Source organism: Crocodylus siamensis, chromosome 2 (assembly GCF_052110815.1).
Source record: "Crocodylus siamensis isolate JL-2025a chromosome 2, ASM5211081v1, whole genome shotgun sequence".
NCBI classification, from domain to species: Eukaryota; Metazoa; Chordata; order Crocodylia; family Crocodylidae; genus Crocodylus; species Crocodylus siamensis.
Window position 1 is genome coordinate 209,520,757 of NC_143396.1, and position 23,776 is coordinate 209,544,532.

Sequence of the window (23,776 nt, forward strand, 5' to 3'; positions counted from 1 at the left end):
GCTTGGGGTTCAGATGCCCCCAAGTTTCACTTGCCCTCAGCCATATGGCTGCAGGAGCAAACTAGGGAGGAGCCTCCCATTTCCATAAAATGGGCATTAAGCCCCAACATCTTGGTACTAAACCACACCAGAAGAACAGTTATTCCTAGGAATGCTTAAGCAAAACTGCCTTCTTGGACCCAGATACATGGTGTTTCCCCTGCCAGGCAGGCACTGTGGTGAAGTGCCTCTGCTGTGTGGCTCCCCGTCCCTGGCTGTGTCCGTGTCCTGGGTGCTGCTGGCAGCCCTCCAGGGCCAGCATAGTAGGGTCAGCCACCCAGAGGCCCAGACAGCCAGTGTGGGGAGCATGTCATCCCCATCCTGCCTCTGCCCCCTGCCAGGCCCACCCACATTCCCGACCCCAGGTTTCTTCCCCCCCCACCAGCACACAGAGAGGCAGGACACAGTTCAAAACTTTATTGTGCGTTAGGCCGGATGCAGCAGCAACAAGTGCTGCCAGCAGCCTGGTTTGGCCCACCCTGGGAAGGGGGTAGGGGAGGCAGGCTGCCTGCATCCAGCACCCAGTGACCCCCTGGCCCCAGGGGAGCAAGCAGGGCCAGGAAGCCAACATCTGGATGTGAGGGAGAGGCTGCGGGGCCCTGTGGAAGTGCCACAGCAAGGTCACCACCACCAGCTGCTAGAGCTGTCCAGGCATGCTCATCCTTTTGCCCCAGCCCATTTTTTATTTAATCATATTTTTTTTTAATTTAGATGGGGTTTTTTTTAAAAAAATGAAACTTATATAAAAATAGTTTTACTTTAAGATATGTAAAAGCTCAAAATATCATCATGGAATAGGGATTGTAATTTGTAATTATATACTATTTGAAACAATATATTCATGTAACCTTTTAAGAAGTTTTGTAAATAGGTAACAACAAGCTATGAACTATATTAGGGGCCCAAACTTATGGGGTTCGCAGGGGCTCCTCTATAAAGAAAACCACTCTACCCAATGGGACTCAGTGCTCAATCCAGAAGATCCCATTAAGTGTCTCTGCAATGCTTAGTTTCAGTTCTCAATCTGTGGATTTGTGTCTCCAGAGATCATAGGCACACAAGGTTCTTTGGGTAGATGTGGTATCTTTTATTAAACCAACTAAATAGTTGGAAAAATTGTTCTTTAAAAGCTTTGGGGCACAAACAGCCTTGTTCAGACACAGGGAGAGTTTGTCGCCTCCAGAGATAGCTCCTTTGTTAACAGCTGTATATGGAGCTGAGAAATAACAGACCAGGTTACCCACCTGTCAGCCCTATTGTCTCTCTGCAAGTCTGTGTACACACAGTCAGGGCCAGACCAGGTGGCTGCCCAGGGCCCAGACAGAAAGGAGACCCAAAAATGGTATTTTAAAAAAAACTGTTGTTATTATTATGTCTGGCAAAGCGGGGAGGGGGGAGGCAACTAGAGGAGTCCAGGTACAGTGTTGCAACACAGTCAAGCCCTTACCTTTCTCTAAAATTGCAAAGTTTCAAAAAGTTAAACAAATAAAGGATATCAAAAAAGAACACACATTTGGTAGAAAACAATGATGAAAATTGAGGCTTCCTCACCAGTAATTTAAATCATGATCTAAATCATGATTTAAACCCAGTCTGCAAGGTGGCCGAGTGCCAGGTGCTCAGAACAGCAGTGGGCAAGCAAAACAGCTGCAGTAGCCCTGAGGAGTGGGGGACTCGGTCTCTGGGTGCCAGGGCCAGGAACTGGGGCATTCAGGGCTGCGAAGCCCAGCAGTGGCAGAAGCAGGCTGGGCATGTGCTGCTTGGGTCTCCGCCCTGCTACTGCTCAAACAGGAAACATCAGCACAGATGTCACACTGTAGAGGGTGTGCTTTCAACATGGCTGCCAACTGCTGGCAGCTGGTTCTGGCTTCAGCGTGGCTGCCAAGTGCTGGACTGACCTGGGACTAAAATTAGTCCCAAGTCCCACCACATATCAATAGCTGCCAAAAAATGCTTAATGCACATTAAATTTAAGCCCACACTTGAATTCATGTGTAGACATGTTGTTAGCTGTTGCTCCCCAATAAGCTACCTTATAAATTAAAAGTTCTCATTTTCCAATAATATGAGATGGGATCTCTCACTCTCTGAAAACACCTGGATTCTTGTTTAACCATGCCGGCATTCTGAGAAATTTTTTTTCTGTGCGATTTATTTCCTTATTTTTCTGACTTTGTTTATTAAACAAAAGTCACCATAGCCATTCACATTCTGAGCAATTGTTTACGTTCTGAATTCTGTGATAGCTGAAATAAAATTTTGACCAAAAGCAGCAGAAGTCCAAAACTGTCTTAGTTTCCACAAGGAAAAGTATGGTACAATTATCTGCTCAGCTTTGATTGAAAAGTAGAAGCTTCCTGGTCACCAAGACAGACCAAGGATATCACAGGCCAAGGAACCCAGAATTAAAAAACAGGTCTTTGGCAACTGATCCAACTTCAAGACAAGGCAGCACCCCTGAACACTTTAAAAAAAACAATACCATAAAACACACTACAGGAGAGGGAGAAGATTTGACATAATATAATATCCAATTAAGAAAGGTACCTAAATACAGTGAAAGCATTAAGATATTCCTCGTGTTGCTCAGTGGGTCAGTACATTTGGTGGGGGGGTAGTGAGGCAGGCAGGGAGGGGGAAAAAAAAAATGGAACAACCCAATTGTGTCAAGAACATTTTACATGATCAGAAAGAATCGTCTCTCATGCAATACATAACAGTGTTAGCTGCAATAAAATACTGCAAGTTCTAAATGTTGCATAAAATTCAGTTCCAAGAGCTCCAAGTCCAGGTCTGGAACACAGATAGTTAAACTCCTATTTAGGTCTTGCTTGTTGATATATTTTGAAGACAAATAAAAAGTACAATGAAGGATATCCATACGGGGCATGTCTAGCCGATCTTCCTTTTAAATTCCTAACTGCTTTGTAGATAACTTTCAATACATTAAAGCAGTTTGTTGCACAAAGCACATGCTCAACTTGCATCTTAGATGTGAAAGCTTCCATAAGGTAAAGAGAAAATTTACACAAGATACTCAAGTAGCAAGTACACGTCTGCATGCTCATAAAACCTGGGAGGCAAGGCATTCCTCATATATTTAAAATATACCTTGATTTACCCTTCAGCTGTATAAAAAGTTCATAAGCTTTCCTACTAAATAATGGGTATTCCAACAGCCTCAATCCTTTTGCAAAACATTTAAAGTTGGGAAAGGAACCAGGATTTGACACCATTGCAATTAAATACTTTTACCAGTTACAAGTGGCATCAGATCAACTACTGCACTTACTCAAAAAGAAAAATCATAGCTGCAAATTTATAGAACGCTGAAGGTACATTAATTGCTAGAAAATTATCTTTCTTTAGTGACCCTATTTACACCTTTTCCATTCAAGTTATTTTCTCCATCAGTATGGCATAAGATATTTATACTCCTTTTCCCAGTTTGCTGTAGACAGCAATTTATCCTCAACAGAAAGCAATCTATGAAATAGGATTTAAAAGTAACAGGTAATAATAATGTGTTCCTGCCTCTCCTCCCACAGTTAGAACTGAGAAAATTTTAAGTACAAATAACAGTGACAGCAAGTCATCTTTAAAAGCAGAGTATCCAGATCATAGTCATCACGGTGGCAACACTGAAGGCAGTTTTACTAATCACTGTAGTTGGACTCTTATTGCACATATCAGTTTGGCAGCAAAAGTACTCAAAGTTATCAGCATGAAACAGAGAGGCAATCTCATTTGTGTTGCATCTGGAATTCTTCCAGCAGGCGTATGTTTTCACTTTAGCTGTTTTGAGAGAAAGATAAAAAAAAGAGAGAAAATTAAAAAACAGATCCAACATAACTTTTTTTAAACCAAGAAGCAAATTAAGATAATCACTGCCTGATCTGTCAGGTTTGGTTCAAATTCCTTTCTATTGGTTGCCTCTCTCAACTATGGGAACACATAAGAGACAATGAACTTGTCTCTGCTGCTCTGCCCTCTAACATGGTACCTCAGGTTCACTGGGCACTTTAAACTTGAGCCAGACCTGTCCTAAAGTGCAGAGAGGTGCTATGATTCCTGAGCTAATACTGCAATTTATCAGCTGTTGGTGTAATCTGCTCTAGTCATACCATAGCCCATGTCTCATTTTGCAGTGCTGACGTACTCCCTTGCTACCTTGGAATCACCTCAATCAATCTGAATTTTTGCAAAGATAAGCTGAAAGGGGTGGTGGGGTGTTGTTGAGGTTTGTTTTTTGTTTTTTTTGGAGGGGGTGGGGGTTCACCCCAGCTACAACAGTCAATAGCTGGGACCAAACAGGGCTACCAGAAGAGTGGTCAGATGACTGTTCATTCACCCAGAGATACTAGAAGATGACTCAACGGAAGCGTCTACATGAGATGCTAACTGTGCAGTTATCCAATAACACTGCACAGTATCATGTCACAGCATGGATAGTGCCAATATACTACTGTGCAGTGACGTCACTACAAATAAGTTTGCTGGCGTTACTGCATGGTATCTCTGGTTACTGTGCGTTTATTTACTACTTGGTTATACGAGAACCAAAATAAATGCATGGCAACCACTGTGGATTAATGAACATACAGATAGATATATGCCAAGTGAGAGTCAGGGCACTCATATTTTTTAATCTTTAAAATACTGTATTTTATTACAGGTACCAAGGCTTAATGGAAAGAGACCTCAGCTGAAATACCAAGTAGAAAAGAATCTTTTTTTCTGGTTGTGCTAATAGTTACCCTTGTATTTATTGATTTGCTAACTTACAGTTCCCTATTTTTAGTAGTGTCAGTGCAGGTAGGAGGGAGGGGCAAAAACTCCCCAGTAGCAAAAGACACCAGAGCTAATCCCTCCATTGTTTAGGAGAGGCAGAGAAAGACTCTAAAGAGAAAGAAGAGAGTACTTCAACATGGCAGTTATTTCAGTTTCCAAAGACTTTACAAGACGACTTGTATACAGGGAATAGTTACTTCAATTGAGATAAATGAATTTAACGAATTACTTTGGGTTAAAATTAGTAAATGTCTTTATGTAGACAAGCACTCGAGTAAAGGCTCAACACACAGTTCGTGCTTTCTTCCTTGCAAAAATTATTAGAAAATGCTATGACATCTTGCTTTCATTTAACTAGGCTTATGGCGAAGTTGCCATGTAACTCCAACTCCATAGGCCGTTTACTCCAAATGATTCCTTCCCCTACCCCTCTTCAAGAATACTGTTTGAAGGAAATTCAAATCCTAAAGGGAAGGGGTGAGGAGGGGAAGACAGCCACACAACCTTGTAGGAGCAGGCTTGCTTTAGTCTATACACATAAAAGCAAAACAGTTTGAAAGACAATTCTAGCTATAGTCATTTCAACCAAGACTGCACAATGAAAGCTCATTCAGTGCATCTCTACGTTCATAGTCCATCTATACAAATTTGGCTAACTGCATAACTGAGCTTCTCTGAGGAGTGTGCTCTTTCCCTTCTAAGCAACCTTTTCCCTTTTAAAAGGGTATCATTTTGGATAGTAGTAAGTGCTGGAAGAACAGTGCCTCTATTGACTTTTCCATACTACTAGAAATGTTGTACTCTATCATAGTAAGTATAAATAGGACAAGACAATGGCCTTTCCAGTGGCCTTAAAATCTCTTGCTAGTAAGACACTCTTTCTCCAAATAATAGGAAGAAGTGAAATGGAAAAACAACAACAAAATATCACAATATTTATTATCACCACAACTGAAAGTAAACACATGGAAAAACAGCTCTTAGATTACTGTGGAATAATAAAAATCCAAAGAAACAGATGCGTCCAGACTTCAATATGTTTGTCAAACAACATAAATGACTTGCCAGTGTCAGAATGATTGGTTAAATTTGTGCCGTTATGTGGACACACTGAGTTTTCAAATGGTCATTTTAAATTTGCGAGCCAACAGTATGTTGCAGTAGCCAACCTACATTGCTCCTCTTTCAAGCCATTTTTTGACATTTCATCTTTACAGATGCATGTGTGTGTACCACAAATGCATATCATATACCCATACCTATACCATTTCATCAGTTGCTCAAAGCCAGCATTTGACATCAGCACATACTTTCATCCTCAGGTTAAACTAAAACACTCCTTACTTTCAGACTATAAAAGTAACAGTAAGCACAACAGAATAAGGTGTGTAAAGAGTGTACATACTAAATCTGATCTGTAGGCAAGCATCTTCACCAGGTATGCAGGTAACATTGGTCTTGCACAATACAGGACTTTGTTCACACGTATAACATCTCAGAGAGTAGCCTATAAAAGAAGTGCTTATTATTATATAGGAACTTGTGGCTTTCCTAACAAAAGCTCAAATGTCTCCCTTATAAGGTTTGTTTTACTAAAGTGTCAAAATCCTTAAAAACAAAAGAATAAATGTTCTTTAAGGCCTGCAAGAGCACATTCAATTTTATTACTGAGAACTAACTATACAGCTAATAGGAAGAGATGCTCCAATGTTTTGATCAGACTATTTAGAAATATCTTAATACATTTAAATAAAGCAAATAAGCCTTGCACCCAGTTATCACAACAGGTAGCCTGAGTGGACCTGGAATAAAAGTTAGCATTACTAGTGGTATCCACAAAGTTCCTTTTCTTTTCTCCTTCTATTACTTCTCTCTCCATCATTTTAAACTTCTTTCCCTCCATGCTCTTATTTCCCTTCCCCCTTCTCTTAATTATTAGGAGGTACACTGATGTATCAGTTGCATATCGTATTGGCATCGATAAAAATGAAAATTAACATTATTGGCCATTGGCTCTTTTTTGACCAATGTAGCCAATACCATGACTGATAAATGCTGTGTGCATGGCTGCAGCATGCACATGGCCAGGAATGCAGCCCAGCACCTTGGAGAGCAGTGTCCTGCCGGTAAGTCTGTGGAGTGGAAGGGGCATGGAGGGGACAGATTGAGGCCCACATGCTGAGGGAGAGAGTGGGGTAGGGGCTGCCCAGCCAAGGCAGTGAATGTGACCCTGGGGCCAGGAGCAGGATGAAGCCGCAGGTGGTAGCCCCCCAAGCCTAATCAGCGCCACCCTTGCTCAGGGCTGGGCTCCCAAGGGAAAGCCAGCAAAACAAAGTGCCCCAAGCAGCAGCAGCACTGGGGTTATAGCCACCCCAAAGTTTTTTTTCCCCATTATATAAAAACTTTAATCTAATCTAACAGAAAACAAATCAACCAGCCAGGTGATAATTAAGATTTTTTTTAGAACATCGCCCTGCTATAACTATTTTTGTAGTAGTCCATTCTTCAAATCAAACATTCCTATAAAAAAAAAAAAAAGTTTTAAGTATGCCCCTACCAAATTTCTCAAGGTTCTTATAACCTGTTGCACCCTACTAATAGTTTCCAATGTGCACGTGTGAACAAAACATTCTTGCCGCATGCTGCCTATCAGATGTATAACCAGCAGTCTCTGCACCCTGGGCAGCAGCAACAGCTGGGCAAGTATGGCAGTGGAGTTAGTCACTGGGCTGGCTGCCGCCACCATTCATGCAACCCTGTGGGGGAAAAAGAAGGCACCAAGGGCTACTGCCCTGCTCACCCACATTTAAATTATACTACTACTGGCTATTTTGTTTCAGCTTCTTTTGCAAATATTCAACTAGATTCACATCTCATTTCTGCCATCATAGTACAAAACAACATAAAGATTATGCTGATTTCTATTAATCTGATCCACAATCACATAACATGCCCGTTTGGTATATTTACACTTATGCAGGAAAGCTCCAAGATACTTACCAGAATGACAAAAAACAACCAAAGTAATGAAAGCACTGATCAGGATACAATTCATTTTGTTCATGTTTCTTCCCAAATCTGGAAGGGAAAAAGCCACATACATCAGATACAGTTATAGTGTCCTTAGTCCATAAAAATCTAAAAGCCAGGGATATTATCCAAAAGGAGCAAGGTCTCACACTTGATTTCCCATCATAGGTTCAGAACACAACTTTTTATCTGTGGCATGGGTAGTCTTTCTGCAGACCCAAGCAAAAATGCTTTGGTTTCCTCCTCTGCAAAATAGAAATACTACTAGCCTGCTACAAAGGAGAAGTTATGAGGGTGAATGAGGTTGTATGCAACACCAAGCTTGGTAAGGTCAATAGGCTTTGCTTAAGACCCTTAACATTTACATCTTCAAAGCATTTTGCAAACTTAGTTATTGTGTATGGGTTATGAATGCATAAAATAAACTAGAAGAGGAATCTCTGGATTGTTCCATTACCACAAAAGCAGGTCACACACCTGTGCCTGACTGATTGCTGTCCTCTGTTTTCTGCTAAAAAGGTCAGTACAATATAGAAACAAAAGGAAAAGCATGAATCTAATTTAGATATCCTTACTGAAACCAACAGCGTTGTGACAGGGATAAATTTGTCCAATTACATCCAGTTAGTTATCCGCAAAGGCAAGTTAAGCTAGTTTTGCCATTGCAATCAGACTGTTTTATGCCCAGTTCCTTTAATAATGATCCCTCCTGCAAGTAATGTGTGTCCAACTGTTTAACTAGATTCACATTTTGTATATTCTGAAACCAGAAAATTAAGGGGGAAAAAAAAAAACCCAAACAAAACCAAAACACACACATACACACACCACACAACCCACACACCAGGAATTAAAATAGAACACATTCCCTAATCCACCTGTCAAACTATCCTGCTACAATTTCCTATTGAGTTTTTTTTCTACCTGCAACTTCACACCCACGCAGTTTTCTGGAGTACACAGACAAGCCAGACATTACATGCTTCAATATGATCAAGTTAATATTACTTTAAGTTTAGTGCGGTTTGTTGCTGGGACAGGTTTGGGGGGTGACGACAACAGACTTCTATATGCACCCTGCATAAGTGTGGCACTAATTATTTTGTTTTGCTGTTTTTGCAAGCAGAACTTTCTTTAAAGTAGTAACCAAAACACTGAGAAGAAAAGCAGCTTTTAAATGATACACAAACTTCTAACTGAAATCTTATTTCAGGGGAACTGGAATTTCTTCTTGCTGAAAAGTCCAATTTTCTTATATTGTTACTACCCAACTCTGTTACTTTATAGCTGACACCTAAGACCCCTTAACAGAGGTCTATCTGTGCAGAAACAGGGTACTAACCAGTGCAAAAAGCACAAGATGCCTCAAACAAACAGAAACCTTCAGAGTAACCCAATACACTTCAGGAGAAATGTATTCCTAAAGCCAGAGAAGGTACTAGTTAGTTCAAGCTGAAAATGAGGGTCTGTATCCTACTTACTACCACTGGAGATGTGTGCAAAACTTCTGACAGTGCTTTGGGGTGGGAAGAAAGGAGGGGGTAGGAGTCTTGGCTGGAAGTATGGGATGCAGAGGGAAAGAGCTGTACTTGCATATCAGGCCTCTTGGTATCTTGCTTCTTAGCAGTGCTGCCCCCAATACCTGCAGTAGCTACCAAATGGAACAGCAGCACCTTCTTCCAGAAAAAGAATCAAACTGCAACCTGCCACTCTGTTGCTTAAGATCTCTCCTTAGCTCTTTATCCAGAGTTATTTACCACACCTAATTAGCCACCTCCCTGCTTCCAAGGGCCCATGAAAAACTAGAAGAGAATTCTTGGACCCCAAGCCCTGAAGCGCAACCCCATTAGGTAGACTTTAAAGGTTAAAACTTTGTACAGGGCTACAGACAAACCACTTACTTCCCCATTCCCAAGAAGTTTGGGTGCTTGTACATGTGATGAAATTGGCCTTTAAAAGAGACTTAACTGCCCCTTTGCACCACCTTATTGGTGTCACTGTTTACATCTGCAGTGGCATATTTAGTTTTAATGTTGTCACACTGTACATGTGCAGTAGCATATATCGCCCTAAATGACTTTGTTGTATAGTAAAGTAAAACACATCTGATGCATTTTAATTTGCTCAGCTGTGCTCGAGGAAGCTCACGCTTGGCGGGCTTCCAGCACCCCGTGCACCATCCCCACCACCTTCTCTGGCTGCCATCATACCCAACTGTACTTCTACCACCTTCCCAAACTGCCCCAGGGGCAAGTCAGCCTGTTCCAAGGCAGTGCCAGACAGCAGGAAGGCAGCAGGGAAGGTGCATGAAGCACTGGAAGCCCACCAAGCCTGAGCTTCCCTAAACACACCTGGGCTTCCAGCAACCCCATGAACTGCTGGATCGGGCAAGGTGCTGCCTGCAACCTTGGGCAGCACCTGTCCACTAGCACCCCTCCCAGGCAGCCCCAGGGGGCACCACTTCCATGGAGGAAAGCACTGAGCATCCCCACAGCTCAGAGACTACACAGCCCAATGGCCACTTGCATAGGCAGGCTCCACCGAGGAAAAAGAAAAAAGTGAGGAGCCCACTTCCCGCCCCCCCCAGGTGGAGCCTGCCCACCTCTCCCATGGCCCGGGGGTGGCAGCCCCTGAGCTGTGAGGGGCCGTAGACCTTGCTTCCATGGCAGTGGTGCCAGGCAGCACCCACCCTCTAGCACCCCGACACAGGCAGCCCTGGGGGGTGCTGCCACCATCTGAGACCCATGCAGCTCAGGGGCTGCATGACCCAGCAGTAGCTCATGCAGGCAGGTGCCACTGAGGGAAAACAAACAAACAAACAAACAAACAGTGAGGCGCCTGATCTTTTCTTCCCCCAGCACCCCAAATGGAGCCTGCCCAGGTTTCCTGCAGGGGGGCCCAGTCCTTCCCTACATGGTGGCAGCACCCACCTGTTAGCAGCCCACCCAGGCAGTCCCAGGGGGTGCCACCACCACGGAAGGACGGACCAGGCAGGCAGGTTCTACCGGGGGGGTGGAAAATCACCATTTTTTTTCTGGTGGAGCCTGCCTGCAGTGGCAGGGGTGAGCTGACAGGGGCCATCATTGTTCCATCACAGTGATGGAAGTCCCTAAATTGAAAATGTGAGTTTTTAACCAAACAGAAGTAAACAAACAAACAAAAACCAAACAACCCACCATTTAAATTTAGGGAGAATTGAAACTCAGTCACCCGCACAAACAGCCACTCTGATTTCATCAGACCTCAATTTTGCATAACAATACATTTAAGCCTCTCCCGAACTCCTTCCTGTTCAAATCCTTGCCTCTTCCTTTCTCCCCCAACAAAGCCCACTACTTCCTCCCAGTATACTCCTGCCTCTTTGCTCCTTCTCACATCACTCCACTCCATACGTCTAGGTCCCTTATAACTGCTCTTTACTTTGTCACTTTTGCTTCCTCATCCCATCTTTCTGAGCCCCCTTCAGCATGAGTCCTCTTTCCAAGTTCCACACTAGTGTCTACAACCCAGCCTCCCTGCACAGCTTTCCTCCAATACCCTAGCTCTTGGTTCCTCAAATTGTTCCAATGAGAAGAAATTCTATGTATAGTAGTGGTCAAATAACAAAAGCAATATTAAGCAACAGGCTACCAGCAGTTTGGCAGAACAGCTAGAGCGAAATATAAAAAATGTATTGTTAGTTGTCCCAACCAGTTGAAAAGACAGGCCCAACCTGTCAGTAACTTCCCTCCTTCCCAGGGATGTCAGGCTCAGGATCAGTTTGGCTTCTGCTGCTCCTTTAATTAATCACATTTTATAAATACCTATAATGTAGATGTTTTTTCTGAGGTCACTAAGGTTTTGACTAAAACATACAGCAAACGGCTTTGCAGCAGCATTAGGAAAAAGAAGGTGAAGGGAGAGTTTGCTGCATAACCCAGTATTTTAACTCTTTCACACAGATCTGGCTGAAATAATCCATTTGATTTTTGTTAAAAATACATTTCACATAACTAAAATAGTTAAGAATTCCAAAATACATTTGCTTGTTTTGTAAAAATAATTATACATGTTTGTTAAAGAAAAATATCCAAGATACATAAGTTTTAGTTTTTTAAAAATTAAAATGTCATAATTCAGGTTTCTGATGCAGCTGCAACATTAATCTGGAAAAATATCAAAATAAATCACTGCTTTAAAATGTATAATGTGTTCCTTGTGAAAATGAAACCTCTCTCTCTCCAAGTTGTAAATCATATGTATTAAGTTTATATTAAACAACAAGAATGCACTTTTTGTAGAAAACAATTATTAAATTAAAGTTTCTTGGCTAGCAATTGATTTCAAATCAAATCCACCCCGCTTTGCAAGATTTTCTATCATACTTCCTTTGTAGAAGTGGACGGACTTTCTTGTTTTCCTTATATCCTCCCAATTCTGGAAAGAGCGGTAAGATCTGCACAAAAAAAGGAAAAAAGTTGTCTCAGCATTCATTTGCATCTTCGTACCCAGAACGCTCTTCTGAACCATCTTGGACAATGGCATTAACTTTGCAATCAATTAACTTTCCCCCTCTAAACAAAATATAACTTCTGTTATTGCATTTCTAGTGTATTATAGCAATTAATTAAATTAGTTTACCGTGGAACTCTAATGTTCCAGCCTAGAAGAGCACATACCAACTGCAGATGTTCCCTCTGCCTGACAAAAATATACCCAAAAGCTTGCAAAGAAGAATTTCTCCAACTATCTGAGTTGATCTAATAAAAGATATCAGATTTACCCAAATAACCTTGCCTGCCTATGTCCTTAGACCAACACAGCTACAATCTATGCCCCTGTATCATTGAACATTTGACACTATCAAAGAAATGCAACAAAGCTATCTGGTGTGCAAGTAGCAGCTGAATTCTTAAAGGCCTCCTTCATATTAGCTTTTCCAGTGTGGAAATTACATTATACACTGACCTGGAGCATACAGTCAGGTCCATCTCTAACACTAGCTCCCAACCTCAGGGCATGACCCAAATCAGGGTCCGCCCCTTGCTCCACTCTGCCCACCTGCAGGGCTCTCCCAGCGCACAGTCCACATGGCTCTTGCCACCGCTGCCCCCTGCGATCCCTGGCTCAGCCCAGGCTTTTCTCATGCCACCAGGCATGAGCGAGTCAGCAGCGGGGGTGGGGGTCACAACCTGGATTTAGGGTCGCAGCAGAAAAGGGTTGGGAGTTACTACTCCAAAAGATGACAGAACAGAAGGAAATTATTCAGGCAATATGGGCATTGTACTTCTGGGGGTATGGTCCCACCTTATGGCGGTGGTCACAGCGTGTACATGCCTATAGTTCAAAACACTTTGCTAGATATCTGCCTGTTTGTGTCTATGTGCACATGTATCAAGAGGCCCATGGCACCCTTTGCTACACTGTAACAGCTTAACACCATGGTAGCTCAATAATTTCCATTACCATCCACAAGAACCATATTAGCATACTGTAACGCAACTACATTTCTGGCATATTTAAGGATTTTTTGCGGGGGCGGGGAGGGAGGTCAGAATAAACAGCAGACAGTTTCACAAAGCCAACATTCCCAACATGTATCATCATGAGGCTGGCAGGCATCCCCAACGTCTCTCACTAACAGGCTTCAAGAATACCCATCACGAGTTTCCTTGTTGATTTATGAACAGGCAGATATCCGTCCACAGATATGAACACAAAGATATCTGTCTAAGAACTGGCAACTACAGGAAGGTGACTACATCCTGCTCGCTCTCTCACCATTTGCTGGCTCTCTTCATTTAAGGGTAAAAAAACTACACTGAGCAAAGCACTGTAAAAATATACCTGTGGGATTCTATTCAGTTTCTACACTAAAAGATTGCATTGACACAGACATTATTATAGAGCACTATTTTAGTGCAAGACTGCAAGAACAGTGTAGATGAAAAGTTTGAGGGGGTTTTTTTGGTTTTTTTTTAAAAAACACACACACAAAAAAGTGTTCTTTTGAGTTATTGGACTACCCAGGAATGACAGATTGTTTCATGCACAACTACCTAGAAAGTAACGGAATTTTACCAAATTTTCAAGTCTCAATTGCACAAAAGTTTTTGGGAAACAAGTAAATGAGAAGATTTAGGTCAGGAAGGCTTTCCTCAGAAACCTGTTTATCCCCCCCAAAAAACAGAAGCTTTTTTGTTATGAATCTCTCTGCCTGAACTATAGCGGGTCTTCTGTTTGCATCAATCAGCAGTTCATTCCCGTTTGCTTGGCTGCATACATTTTCCAAGCTGTGAGTTTTCAGATGGGAATCCCAGAAAATATCAGAGAGCTTGGTGCCTTTCAATACAATCAAACTGTTTCTGCAGGGATAAAGTGTCAATACTGAAAGATAGATAGCAGAGATTCTTCCAAAAGGTAACACAAAGTGCAGGACCTCCATAAGTTTAACAACATAGAAATTGGCAGCCCCAACCCTTCTTCTCATCAAAAGCTTGACGAGTGCCACTGCTGTTGTAGGCACGCAAGCAGAACCCACCACCAGAGATGCTACATACGTTAACAGGAATTTTTCACAACTATAATCTAGATCATAGAAGCATTTGTCAGCATAGCTTTGCCAAAGAGTTGCATCGTCTCCACGTTACCCAGAGACAACATATTTGCTTTCAGTGCTTTTTCAAAACACTATAGCTTAGACCTGGTCCTTGTTTATAAAAAAGTGCTCACCTGTAGCTCACAAGGCTTTAAAAAGGTGTCCCCCTTGAGAGCAAGCAAATCAAGGAAAAAAACCCAAATCTAATACATGGACATTTATTTCCCAAGCAACACATTGCAATTTGTGAATCGTAATGCACAAGTGAGGCTCAACATTGCAACCAGGAGATAGGGGACTTACTATATTGTGGGAGCCCCAAAAGACAAGTACCCAGCTGGCTGTACCTGAGTCTACGGAAGTCCACAAAGCAAGACTCATTTGGTAAAATCTTTTAATTGAACCAACTTTTATAACTGGGAGATATTTTAATCTTTTGGATATAAAATTTCTTCTTGGGCTTTGGAAAGAAGCTCCAGGTGTAGGCAAGATAAATTTAGAATAGGACTAGAAACCAGTAATTACCTTATGGCAGCATTGTTTCCTGCCCATGTCCTGCAAGTAGCCCTACTCTGTATTAGAGGCTGCAAACCACAGGCCAGCCAGAGACAGAGCGCTTCTTACATTTCACAGCATGTTTGTCTTGATGCCAACTACAGAACTGATCCAATAAGAAGACACTGGCGTAAAAAAAATCCTTGCCTCTCCCATAGTTTCTGAACCGTCACGGCTACAGCATCACTCTTACTGGACCAATGCCCACCAGGCATTTTGCTCTGCACCGTCAATACCACCCCCTCCACCTGCCCCGCACAGCAGGAGCACAAGATGTGATCCATGCGGCATTTGTCTCTCCAACTACTGCTGTCATTTGTCCTATGTCTTCCCCCTCAGGGAAGGTAAATTTCCACCTGGCCTTTTGCAACTGTGGGAACAAGTCATTCCCAAGCCTTTTGCATACTGTAACCTCCAGGAGAAAGGAGAAAGAAAGAAGAGCCTGCTGCAGGAGGCTGGCAAGAGTACTAGCGCAATGCAGCACTAGCAAACCCCCCCTCCGGTCTTCTGGAGCCACGAGACAGAGGTTTGACAGGCTAAAACCCAACACCCTAAGGCCTGCCCAACCCCTCCCAAGATCAAAATCAACTCGGGCGAGAAGGACAGGCGGCAAGAAGCCTCTCCCATGCCCAGCCTAACTGCGGCTCTGCCACTCTGCTCCCCCCGGAGAAAGACCCCCCGGGACCCAGGAGCACCCCTCTGCCGCGGGCCTGCGTCCTGGGCTCCACACCTGCTGCCAGCAGCGCCGGTGCAGGCGACCCCCCGCGGGTGCCCAGCCAGGCGAGCCGCAGAGGGGGGAGGCAGGCAGGGGCTGCTCTCCGGGGAGTGCCCGGGCGCGGGGAGCAGCAAGGACCGGCAGACCCGGGGCCACCCCGAGGCTGCGTCGCCCCCGCAGCAACTCCAACCTACCTGCGCCCGCACCGCCGTCCGCCTCCGACTGCAGGCGCGCTGGCAGTGCCACAGCCTCCCAGCCCCGTCGCAGCGCCCCCATTGGCCCCGCCTCCGCGGGGCGGGGCCACGGGCCGCCCAGACCCGCAGGACGGGGCCGAGGGGAGCCGGGCTGCAGGTACCGCCGTGGCGCCGCAGTGGGGTGGTGTTGAGGGTGCAAAGCAAAATGCCTGGTGGGCGTTGGTCGGGTAAGGGCGGTGCTGTAGCCCTGATGGTTCAGAAAGGGTGGGAGAGGCAAGGCTTTCTTAGGGCGATGTCTTCTTAGGGCAAAGCCCCTCAGCTGGCGCAGGAGGAGGCTTCGCTTCCCCTCAGGCCTCTTGGGGAGGGGGCTTCTGCACGTCCAGATCAACAATGCCACATGGCTCCAAAAGAAGCATGCCAGCTGAGCTGTATCCTTTGATTTTTTCCCACCCTGGGCAAGGTTTCTAAAAGATGCACCCTGCAGACCTATCTGCTGTATTGCTGCGCTGCAGATTTCTACCCTAAGGCTTGTTTTTTGGGGATTTTTTTGCAAAAATCATGTTGGTCTGATAAAAAAGATCACCACTACCAGGAGCCTTGATTGCTTTAGATACATTACACTAAAGCATTTAGTGCATTTAATCACAGAGAATGAGGGTTGGAAGGGACCTTAGGAGGTCATCTAGTCCAACCCCTTGTTCAAAGCAGGATGGTCCCTAACTAGATCATCCCAGCCAAGGTTTTGTCTAGCTGGGTCTTAAAAACTTCCAAGGAAGGAGATTCCCCCACTGCTCTGGGTAGCCTGCTCCTGTGTTTTACTACCCCCCTAGTGAGAAAGTGCTCCCTAATATCTAACCTAAACTTCCCTTACTACAACTTGAGACATTGCTCCTGTTAGAAAAACCAGTGAGAAGCAGATGACCCTTGAGAAGCATATGACTTTTCCCTAAGCTTGAAGGTAGCCTTTTGCTGACAGTTAGCAAACTTGTTCTGTGTATTTTGTAACTCTGTAACAGCAAGCAAGAACCCCCCCGCCCAAAGCTAGTGGAAATTCCCCAGAGATGCGCATGCCTATATGCCTTATGCCTATGTAAAGCTGTATTTGCATATGTATGACCTGTTAGTGTAAAAAGTGCTACAGAACTCAAATCGGGGGAACTCTTTGTCTACTAGGCACTGAGTAACCCCTCTGCAGAGAAATAAATCATCTTGCCGACACTCCCTTGTTCTCTGCCTAATTAATCCCGACTAGGAATGAGCCCAGAGATGGGACGTGGCCAGTGGTCCTCGGTGTATGAGCACACCCTTGGGTGTATGGGTGCTACACAGTAGCTGGCCAATTTCCCCAACATTTCTTGTTCTGTCACTAGCTTAATAAAGTGCTAACTAAATGCACAGTACCTAGAGTTACTGCACAGTAGCCAGCACACTGTTATTTAGTGACACTTACTGCACATTAGCCTAATAACCCCATGCAGTAGGCTAGTAGCACAGTTTGTGCTGTGACACACTATTGCAGTGATATTAAGCTAATGCGCAGTAAGCATCTCATGTAGATGCACCCACACACACCCTGGAGCCCCAGGGGAGCTGTTCCTATCTAGAGCTCCTCCCTCAGTCTTGTTGCTTGTGAGGGTGGGGCTGCGAAGAAAGACCCACCAGAGCCTCTCCCAGACTGTCTGCTCTCTTCAGACCTAATAGGATTTTTTCCTTGTCTTTGTCCTGGGTTTCATTAAAAAGAAAAAATCCAGCCTGGTCCTATCCCAACCAAGAGCAGCTCTGCTCTGGCCTCCCCTGCCAGTGCTTGTGAGTCAACAAAATTGTCTTCTGCCTGGGAAATCGCATGCTATGGAGGCAGTTGGGATCCTGAGGAAGCTGCAGGCAGTTTCTTGTTCAGGGGACAAGGCTTCCTGGCAGTTTCTTGTCCCTTGAATGAGAAACTGAATGAGAATCCCATTTTCTGGCTGTTCAAAAGGGATTAGCTGTTACATTAGTCTATAGCGGGCCTGACAAACCAGGTAGCTGACTAGGCAAATGATGTCAGCAAGATAAGCAGACCTGATATAGGTAGCAGCCTTCATTTTTTCGTTGCATCATGGTGCCATCATTAGCAAAGGCAGAAGAGGTTCTGCAAAGCCAGGCGTACATAGTCCTTACACCCAGGAACTCCCAGCTCTGTCCCAGAGCTCAGCCTTCCCTACCCTGTTTCCAGAGAACAGCCCTGCTTCTGTCTCCTAATCTCCTGTAGTCTCTTGTCCCCTTCCATTGGGCCACATAGAGCTGCAGTTGCTGAAGGATGTCCTCCATGCTGCTAGTTTTGTTGTCCCTTAGGCTAGGAACAGACAATCAAACAGCCTAAGGCTCAATCGATTCAATCTTCCCAGGTTAATCTAAGCTGTGTAGACTGAACTGTTAAGCAAGTGTACAGACATTCATCTTTGATTTAGGAAATTCAGCCACATGCCTGCAGTGGCACAGACCAGAAGCAGGGGGCGCACTAGAGTACACTTTCCTGCTAGCCTGGAGCAGAAAGCTTGGATCAAGGCTAGCCTGCCCACCCTGCAAGGAGCGGTTTGCAGGAGAGGTACAAAGCATCCTGGGATGCTGGGGGACTGTTAACTTGAATCTGGGGGGCTCTAGGATGGAAGTTTATAAACCAATTTAGCCTAAGTCAGTTAAGTCTGATACTACATCCATCCAGGTTTATCTTAAATTGGTTTCAGCCATTTTGAAAGTGGTTTCTGTGCACTGAACTTCTGTTGTGTTACAGATTTGAACTGGTTTCCAATCACTTATACCGGTTTATGTGTCATTTCTGTCCCTAGCCCTACTGTCTGTCAGCATAGATGACCTGAGCAGGGTGCGGAGCCCCGCCCCCAGACATGAGGAAGCTGGCGGCAGACTTGGCGGTGGGGGAGGGTGGTGAGCAGCCAGATGAGCCAGATTCAGCAGTGGATTCGGTGGCGGGGGTAGGTGGGGTGCTGAGTGGAAAGATGTGAAGCCGGCAGCAGTGCAGTTGCTGTGCCACTGTCTGGCTCCGCAGGCCCCCCCCCCACCAAAGCGCAGGCTCAGGACGGCCCTGTCTGTCAGTTGCAAATTGCAGGCAACTTCATTCAGCAGCAGAGAGAAAGAAAGGGGGAACTTCTGCCAGGTACCAACATTATACTTTTACTAGTATAAGTCATCGAAAATCAGTCTAAACCCAGAACAGAACAGGTATGTATAGACTGACTTAAAAATGACAGAACCTGGTCTAAGATAGGCAGCCAACAAGCCCCCTCAGCCCCACCAAAGAATGGATGTGTGTCCTGCTCCATATGGATCTAAACTACACTGCTTGCAGAAAACCATGTAACTTCAATTGATTCCACCCCAGGCATTTTGAATGTCTGTACCTAGCCCTGAAGTGGTAGTAGACACATGTGCCTACCACTGCTACCATAAATCAACAACTGCAGGAATGAAGGGCCATCTGCCCCCTCCCCCTCTTTATCATCTGAGAGTCTTTAAAGGGCCTGAGAGACTTGCTGGCAGCAGCCTACCTGAACATACTTTGCTGAGCTGGAATCTTTTGGAAGAACAGAAGCAGTTAGAAATTGAACTGAATAGCCAGGGATTGATTGAAATACAACAGATGCTTCATAATCTAGACACTTGCAGCGTGTGAGACATTATTAAATTATAGAGAGCTGAGAAAAGCCAAGATCATGTAGATGGAATTTTTTTTTACTAGAAATGAACATGGAAGAAAAATTAAAGCCATGCAAGTTCGTTTTTCTGAGTAGGTGGAATGGAGAAATGCATGTGAAATTCTTGGGGGAGGTGTCCAGCTAGTGTCAGAGAGAGAATACTGCAGTCAAACAACAAGAAAGGAAAATGTGATCTCATCAAAATATACTCTTGTTTTTATTCTCCTACTTCATTTTTGACAGAGAAATCAGTAACAATGAAAGTGAAGCCAATTTCTTCTTCTTTTAGTAAGAATTTTGGTAGTTCTTGGGGTGCAGCCTTCAGACATTCGTCAATTGGTAATTAAAGGTTTTTTGGATAAAGCATCAAATGATCAGAAAAATTAACCTGAACATGTTAGCTGGGAATAATTATGGAAGCATAACACTCTCTGATATAGTTGTAAATCTTTGTACATTAGAATTTTTTCATAAATTACATCCAATTTATAAATTTACAACATTCCAAATAGGAGACTGCTGGCAGGAAAACTTCTGAGTGCTCAAGATTTCATAGATTTCATAGACATTAGGGCTGGAAGGGACCTCGGGAGATCATCGAGTCCAGCCCCTGCCCAAAGGGCAGGAAGTCAGCTGGGGTCATAGGATCCCAGCAAGATAAGCATCCAATTTACTCTTGAAGGTGTTCAATGTAGGTGCTTGAACCACCTCCACTGGCAGACTGTTCCAGACCTTGGGGGCTCGGACAGTAAAGAAATTCTTCCTTATGTCCAGCCTGAAACGGTCTTGCAGGAGTTTGTGACCGTTCGACCTCGTCATCCCTTGGGGCGCTCTGGTGAACAGACGTTCCCCCAGATCCTGGTGGTCACCCCTGATAAACTTATAGGTGGCCATCAGATCACCCCTGAGCCTGCGCTTTTCCAGGCTAAAGAGTCCCATGGCTCTCAGCCTGTCATCGTAAGATCTGTTTTCCTGACCTCTGATCATGCGCGTGGCTCTCCTCTGGACTCTCTCAAGCTTCTCCACACCCTTTTTGAATTGTGGCGCCCAAAACTGGACGCAGTACTCCAGCTGCGGCCTCACCAAGGCCGAGTACAAGGGGAGAATGACGTCCCGGGATTTGCTCGAGAAGCATCTATGGATGCACGCCAGCATTTTGGTCGCTTTAGTAGCCGCAACATCGCATTGCAAGCTTATGTTCATCTTGTGGTCAATGATGACCCCTAAGTCTTTTTCTTCTGTAGTGCTATCCAACGTAGCACTGCCAAGCCTATAAGGGTGCTGCAGGTTTTTCCTCCCAAGGTGGAGAACCTTGCATTTTTCGGTGTTAAACACCATGAGGTTCTCGTCTGCCCATTTGCTGAGCTTGTCCAGGTCAGCCTGGATCACCCGCCTATCTTCTGGTGTGAAAAAAGAAAAACAATAATAATTGATGTTTGTATCGTACTAGGTCTAACAGATGGAATAAAAGATGGATATTCCATGAAAATTTTGGTGTCAGTGGGTGCATCTACATGCATGCTTTATTGAAGATTAGACTAATTAGCTTTGCAGTATAGCATCACAGGGTGTATAGACAAAATTAAATTTCCTGTTTATGTTGACGCAACTGCAATTTGTGTTTGCACAATCCAGGATTTCCCACCACTTTAAAGTTCATTTAGTGCCTTAAACTAACACTATTCAGAGATGTTTTAATTTGCAGCACTTTCCAGTTACACCGGTCCAACTGTGGATTTTGTTCATGTAAACAGCCAGAGACTCCAAAGACTTCTAATTAATCCCTTTCACCACGAGGGGGCACTGTGTTCCGGCCTCTAGCTATTAAATGCTGCTGTGTTTTCTTTTTTACCCTCCTTCACTCCTCCCTCACAGCATGCAGGTGGGGATAGGTCTGCTCAGAACAATTATTATTATAATTTTAAAAAGGGGGAGAGAAATAATCCATTAATTTTCTTTCTTCTATTCTTTCATTGTTTCTAGGGTCAGAAGGGACCTGAACAGATCATCAAGTCTGAATCCCTGCCCTGGGCAGGAACAAGTGCTGGGATCATAATGCCCCAGCCAGATATCTATCCAACGTCCTCTTGAAGACCCCTAAGGTAGGAGAGAGCACCACCTCCCTTGGGAGCCCATTCCAGAGCCTGGCACCACTAACCATAAAGTAATGCCTCCTGATACTGTTAGAAATAGAATATTGTTAGAAATGCACAGCTTGCATCTTGCACCTGATAAGAAAGAGATACTGCCAAAGACTTCTTTGTTTCCCAGTTCTGCCACAGCCTTTCTCATACTAATTGCAGACTCTTCCCCAGCTTCTCCCTAGTCTTTCTCATACAGATTACAGAAGCTGGAATTCAACTGACTGTGGCCTTGGGGGGGGGGAGTAAACTCTTGGTGACCTGTGGAAGTTTCTGGGCATGCTTAATTATCTGATGAATATTTACTTCTCCACCCTGCATACTTAAGTAGTTAATTATACTATACATGCGATGTATGTAGTGATGTAACTTACATGTATGCTTGTATGAAACGGAAGTAAGCTGTAAGAGTTCCTGTTTCTGCACCCGTGCCCAGGAGAGAGAAGATAAATTTCGCTTGCAAATACCAATGCTTGGTCAGAGTAATCTGAGTACCTGACTCTGCTCTGACCTTTGTTTGCAAACAAATACCACCTTTGTGCCGTTTAATGTATGTGTGTCTGTGATTTTTGCGGGCCTCCAGAGAAACGAACCGCTTTATGCATCAATACCAAGACTGAACCTACTTTCAATCAATTTGTGGCCATTATTCCTTTTTATCCCAGGTGTGCCTGGGGGAACAGAGCCTCACCTATTTTCTGCTGGTCCCCTCAGTAAGTTTATATTCAGCCACCAGATCCCTTTGGGGCCCCCCCACCACCTATAGCATATGTCTTTCCCCCACCATGTAACCTCCACCTGCAATCCCCACACCCTTCGCCATGTGCTGCCACTGCAGTGGCCATAGATCCTGACAACAGCTGCAGCATCACCGTAATGGAAAGTTTTTTTTCAAGTAGTTCAACCTCGAAATGAGTCATAGCTTATAGTTTCACAGTTTCTAGGGTCGGAAGGGACCTGAGCAGATCATTGAGTGCGACCCTCTGCCATGGCAGGAAAGAGTATTGGGGTCAAACGACCCCGGCAAGGTGTACATCTAGCCTCCTCTTAAAGACCCCCAGGGTAGGAGCCAGCACCACTTCTCTTGGAGTTGAAACAGTGTCAAAATGAAATGGCTGGTGAAATTTCGCACACCCCTGGTGGGGATGCTGTGCTTGCAGGGGGTGTTATGGAGGCATGGCATTACTGGAAAGAGTTGCAAAGAGTTGCAGAGTGAACCGTTATCACAGGGAGGGAGGTGGAATGCTTGTTAAGTGCTAACTAGGGTGCAGTGCAGCCAGCATGTCTTGTAAGAAAAAAAGATAAACAGCCCCACCCATCTGCAGTGGCAAGCAGACAATCTGCAAAACTTTTCCATATATAGACCTCCCAGGACCTTTAGCAAGTCTTTAAAGACTTTAGTAAGTCTGCATTATAATGCGTTTCATATGCATGGTTTCTGAGGGGGTCGGGGGTTGGAGTTAAGGCCTGCTGCTACAGCTCCAAAACAGCTTCTTTTTTTTTAATTTGCAGGCTGTACTGTTACAGGAGGTGCAATGCAAAAATGATTTTTTTTCAATGCTTTCTTTGCAATGAAAAGTTTTCTTTACAAAAACCTGCAAGCAGCAGCTTTCAGAGCTAGGTTTGCAGACAGCTCCCCCCCCCAATCCACTGCAACCTGCTCCTCCCCTGCAGACAGCTCATCAGATTTTGTTCAGGATTGCTTTGTCCTCCTTGCCATATCTCTCCTCTCAGCCTTCTCAAAGTACAGGGAGAAGGAGAGAAATGAGGAGCAGCATTCCCAAGGCAGCCCAGGGTAATCTCTTCAGCTACCTCTAGGCCGCTCCAGAATCAAATGTATTCAAAAGAAAGCATTGTGGGAGAACTTCTTTTCATCGAAATTCAAGACATTTGTAATACCTTCATCTCCTACACCAGGTATTGGCATGTCCTCATCAGATGGGTCTCAGCTAAGCAGGGAGATGCTACTTAGCCAAAGCCATGGTTTCAAAAAGCACACTGCTCCATATAGAGATAAGTGTTATGCAGCAGATGGCTATCCCCAG

The 23,776-nt window shown here is 44.4% G+C and overlaps 1 protein-coding gene across 1 annotated transcript; it reads right to left on the reverse strand.

The window, feature by feature from the left end:
• Positions 1-2,547: 2,547 nt before the first annotated feature.
• CD59 (CD59 molecule (CD59 blood group)) lies at positions 2,548-16,050 on the reverse strand. The gene is made up of 5 exons (XM_090032914.1): positions 15,902-16,050; positions 12,225-12,295; positions 7,831-7,908; positions 6,236-6,337; positions 2,548-3,834 (listed from the first exon to the last, which is right to left on the reverse strand). The coding sequence occupies exons 3-5, from the start codon at positions 7,892-7,894 to the stop codon at positions 3,638-3,640; spliced, it is 363 nt and encodes a 120-aa protein (XP_089889040.1). The 5' UTR covers positions 7,895-7,908; positions 12,225-12,295; positions 15,902-16,050; the 3' UTR covers positions 2,548-3,637.
• Between the last annotated feature and the right edge of the window lie 7,726 nt (positions 16,051-23,776).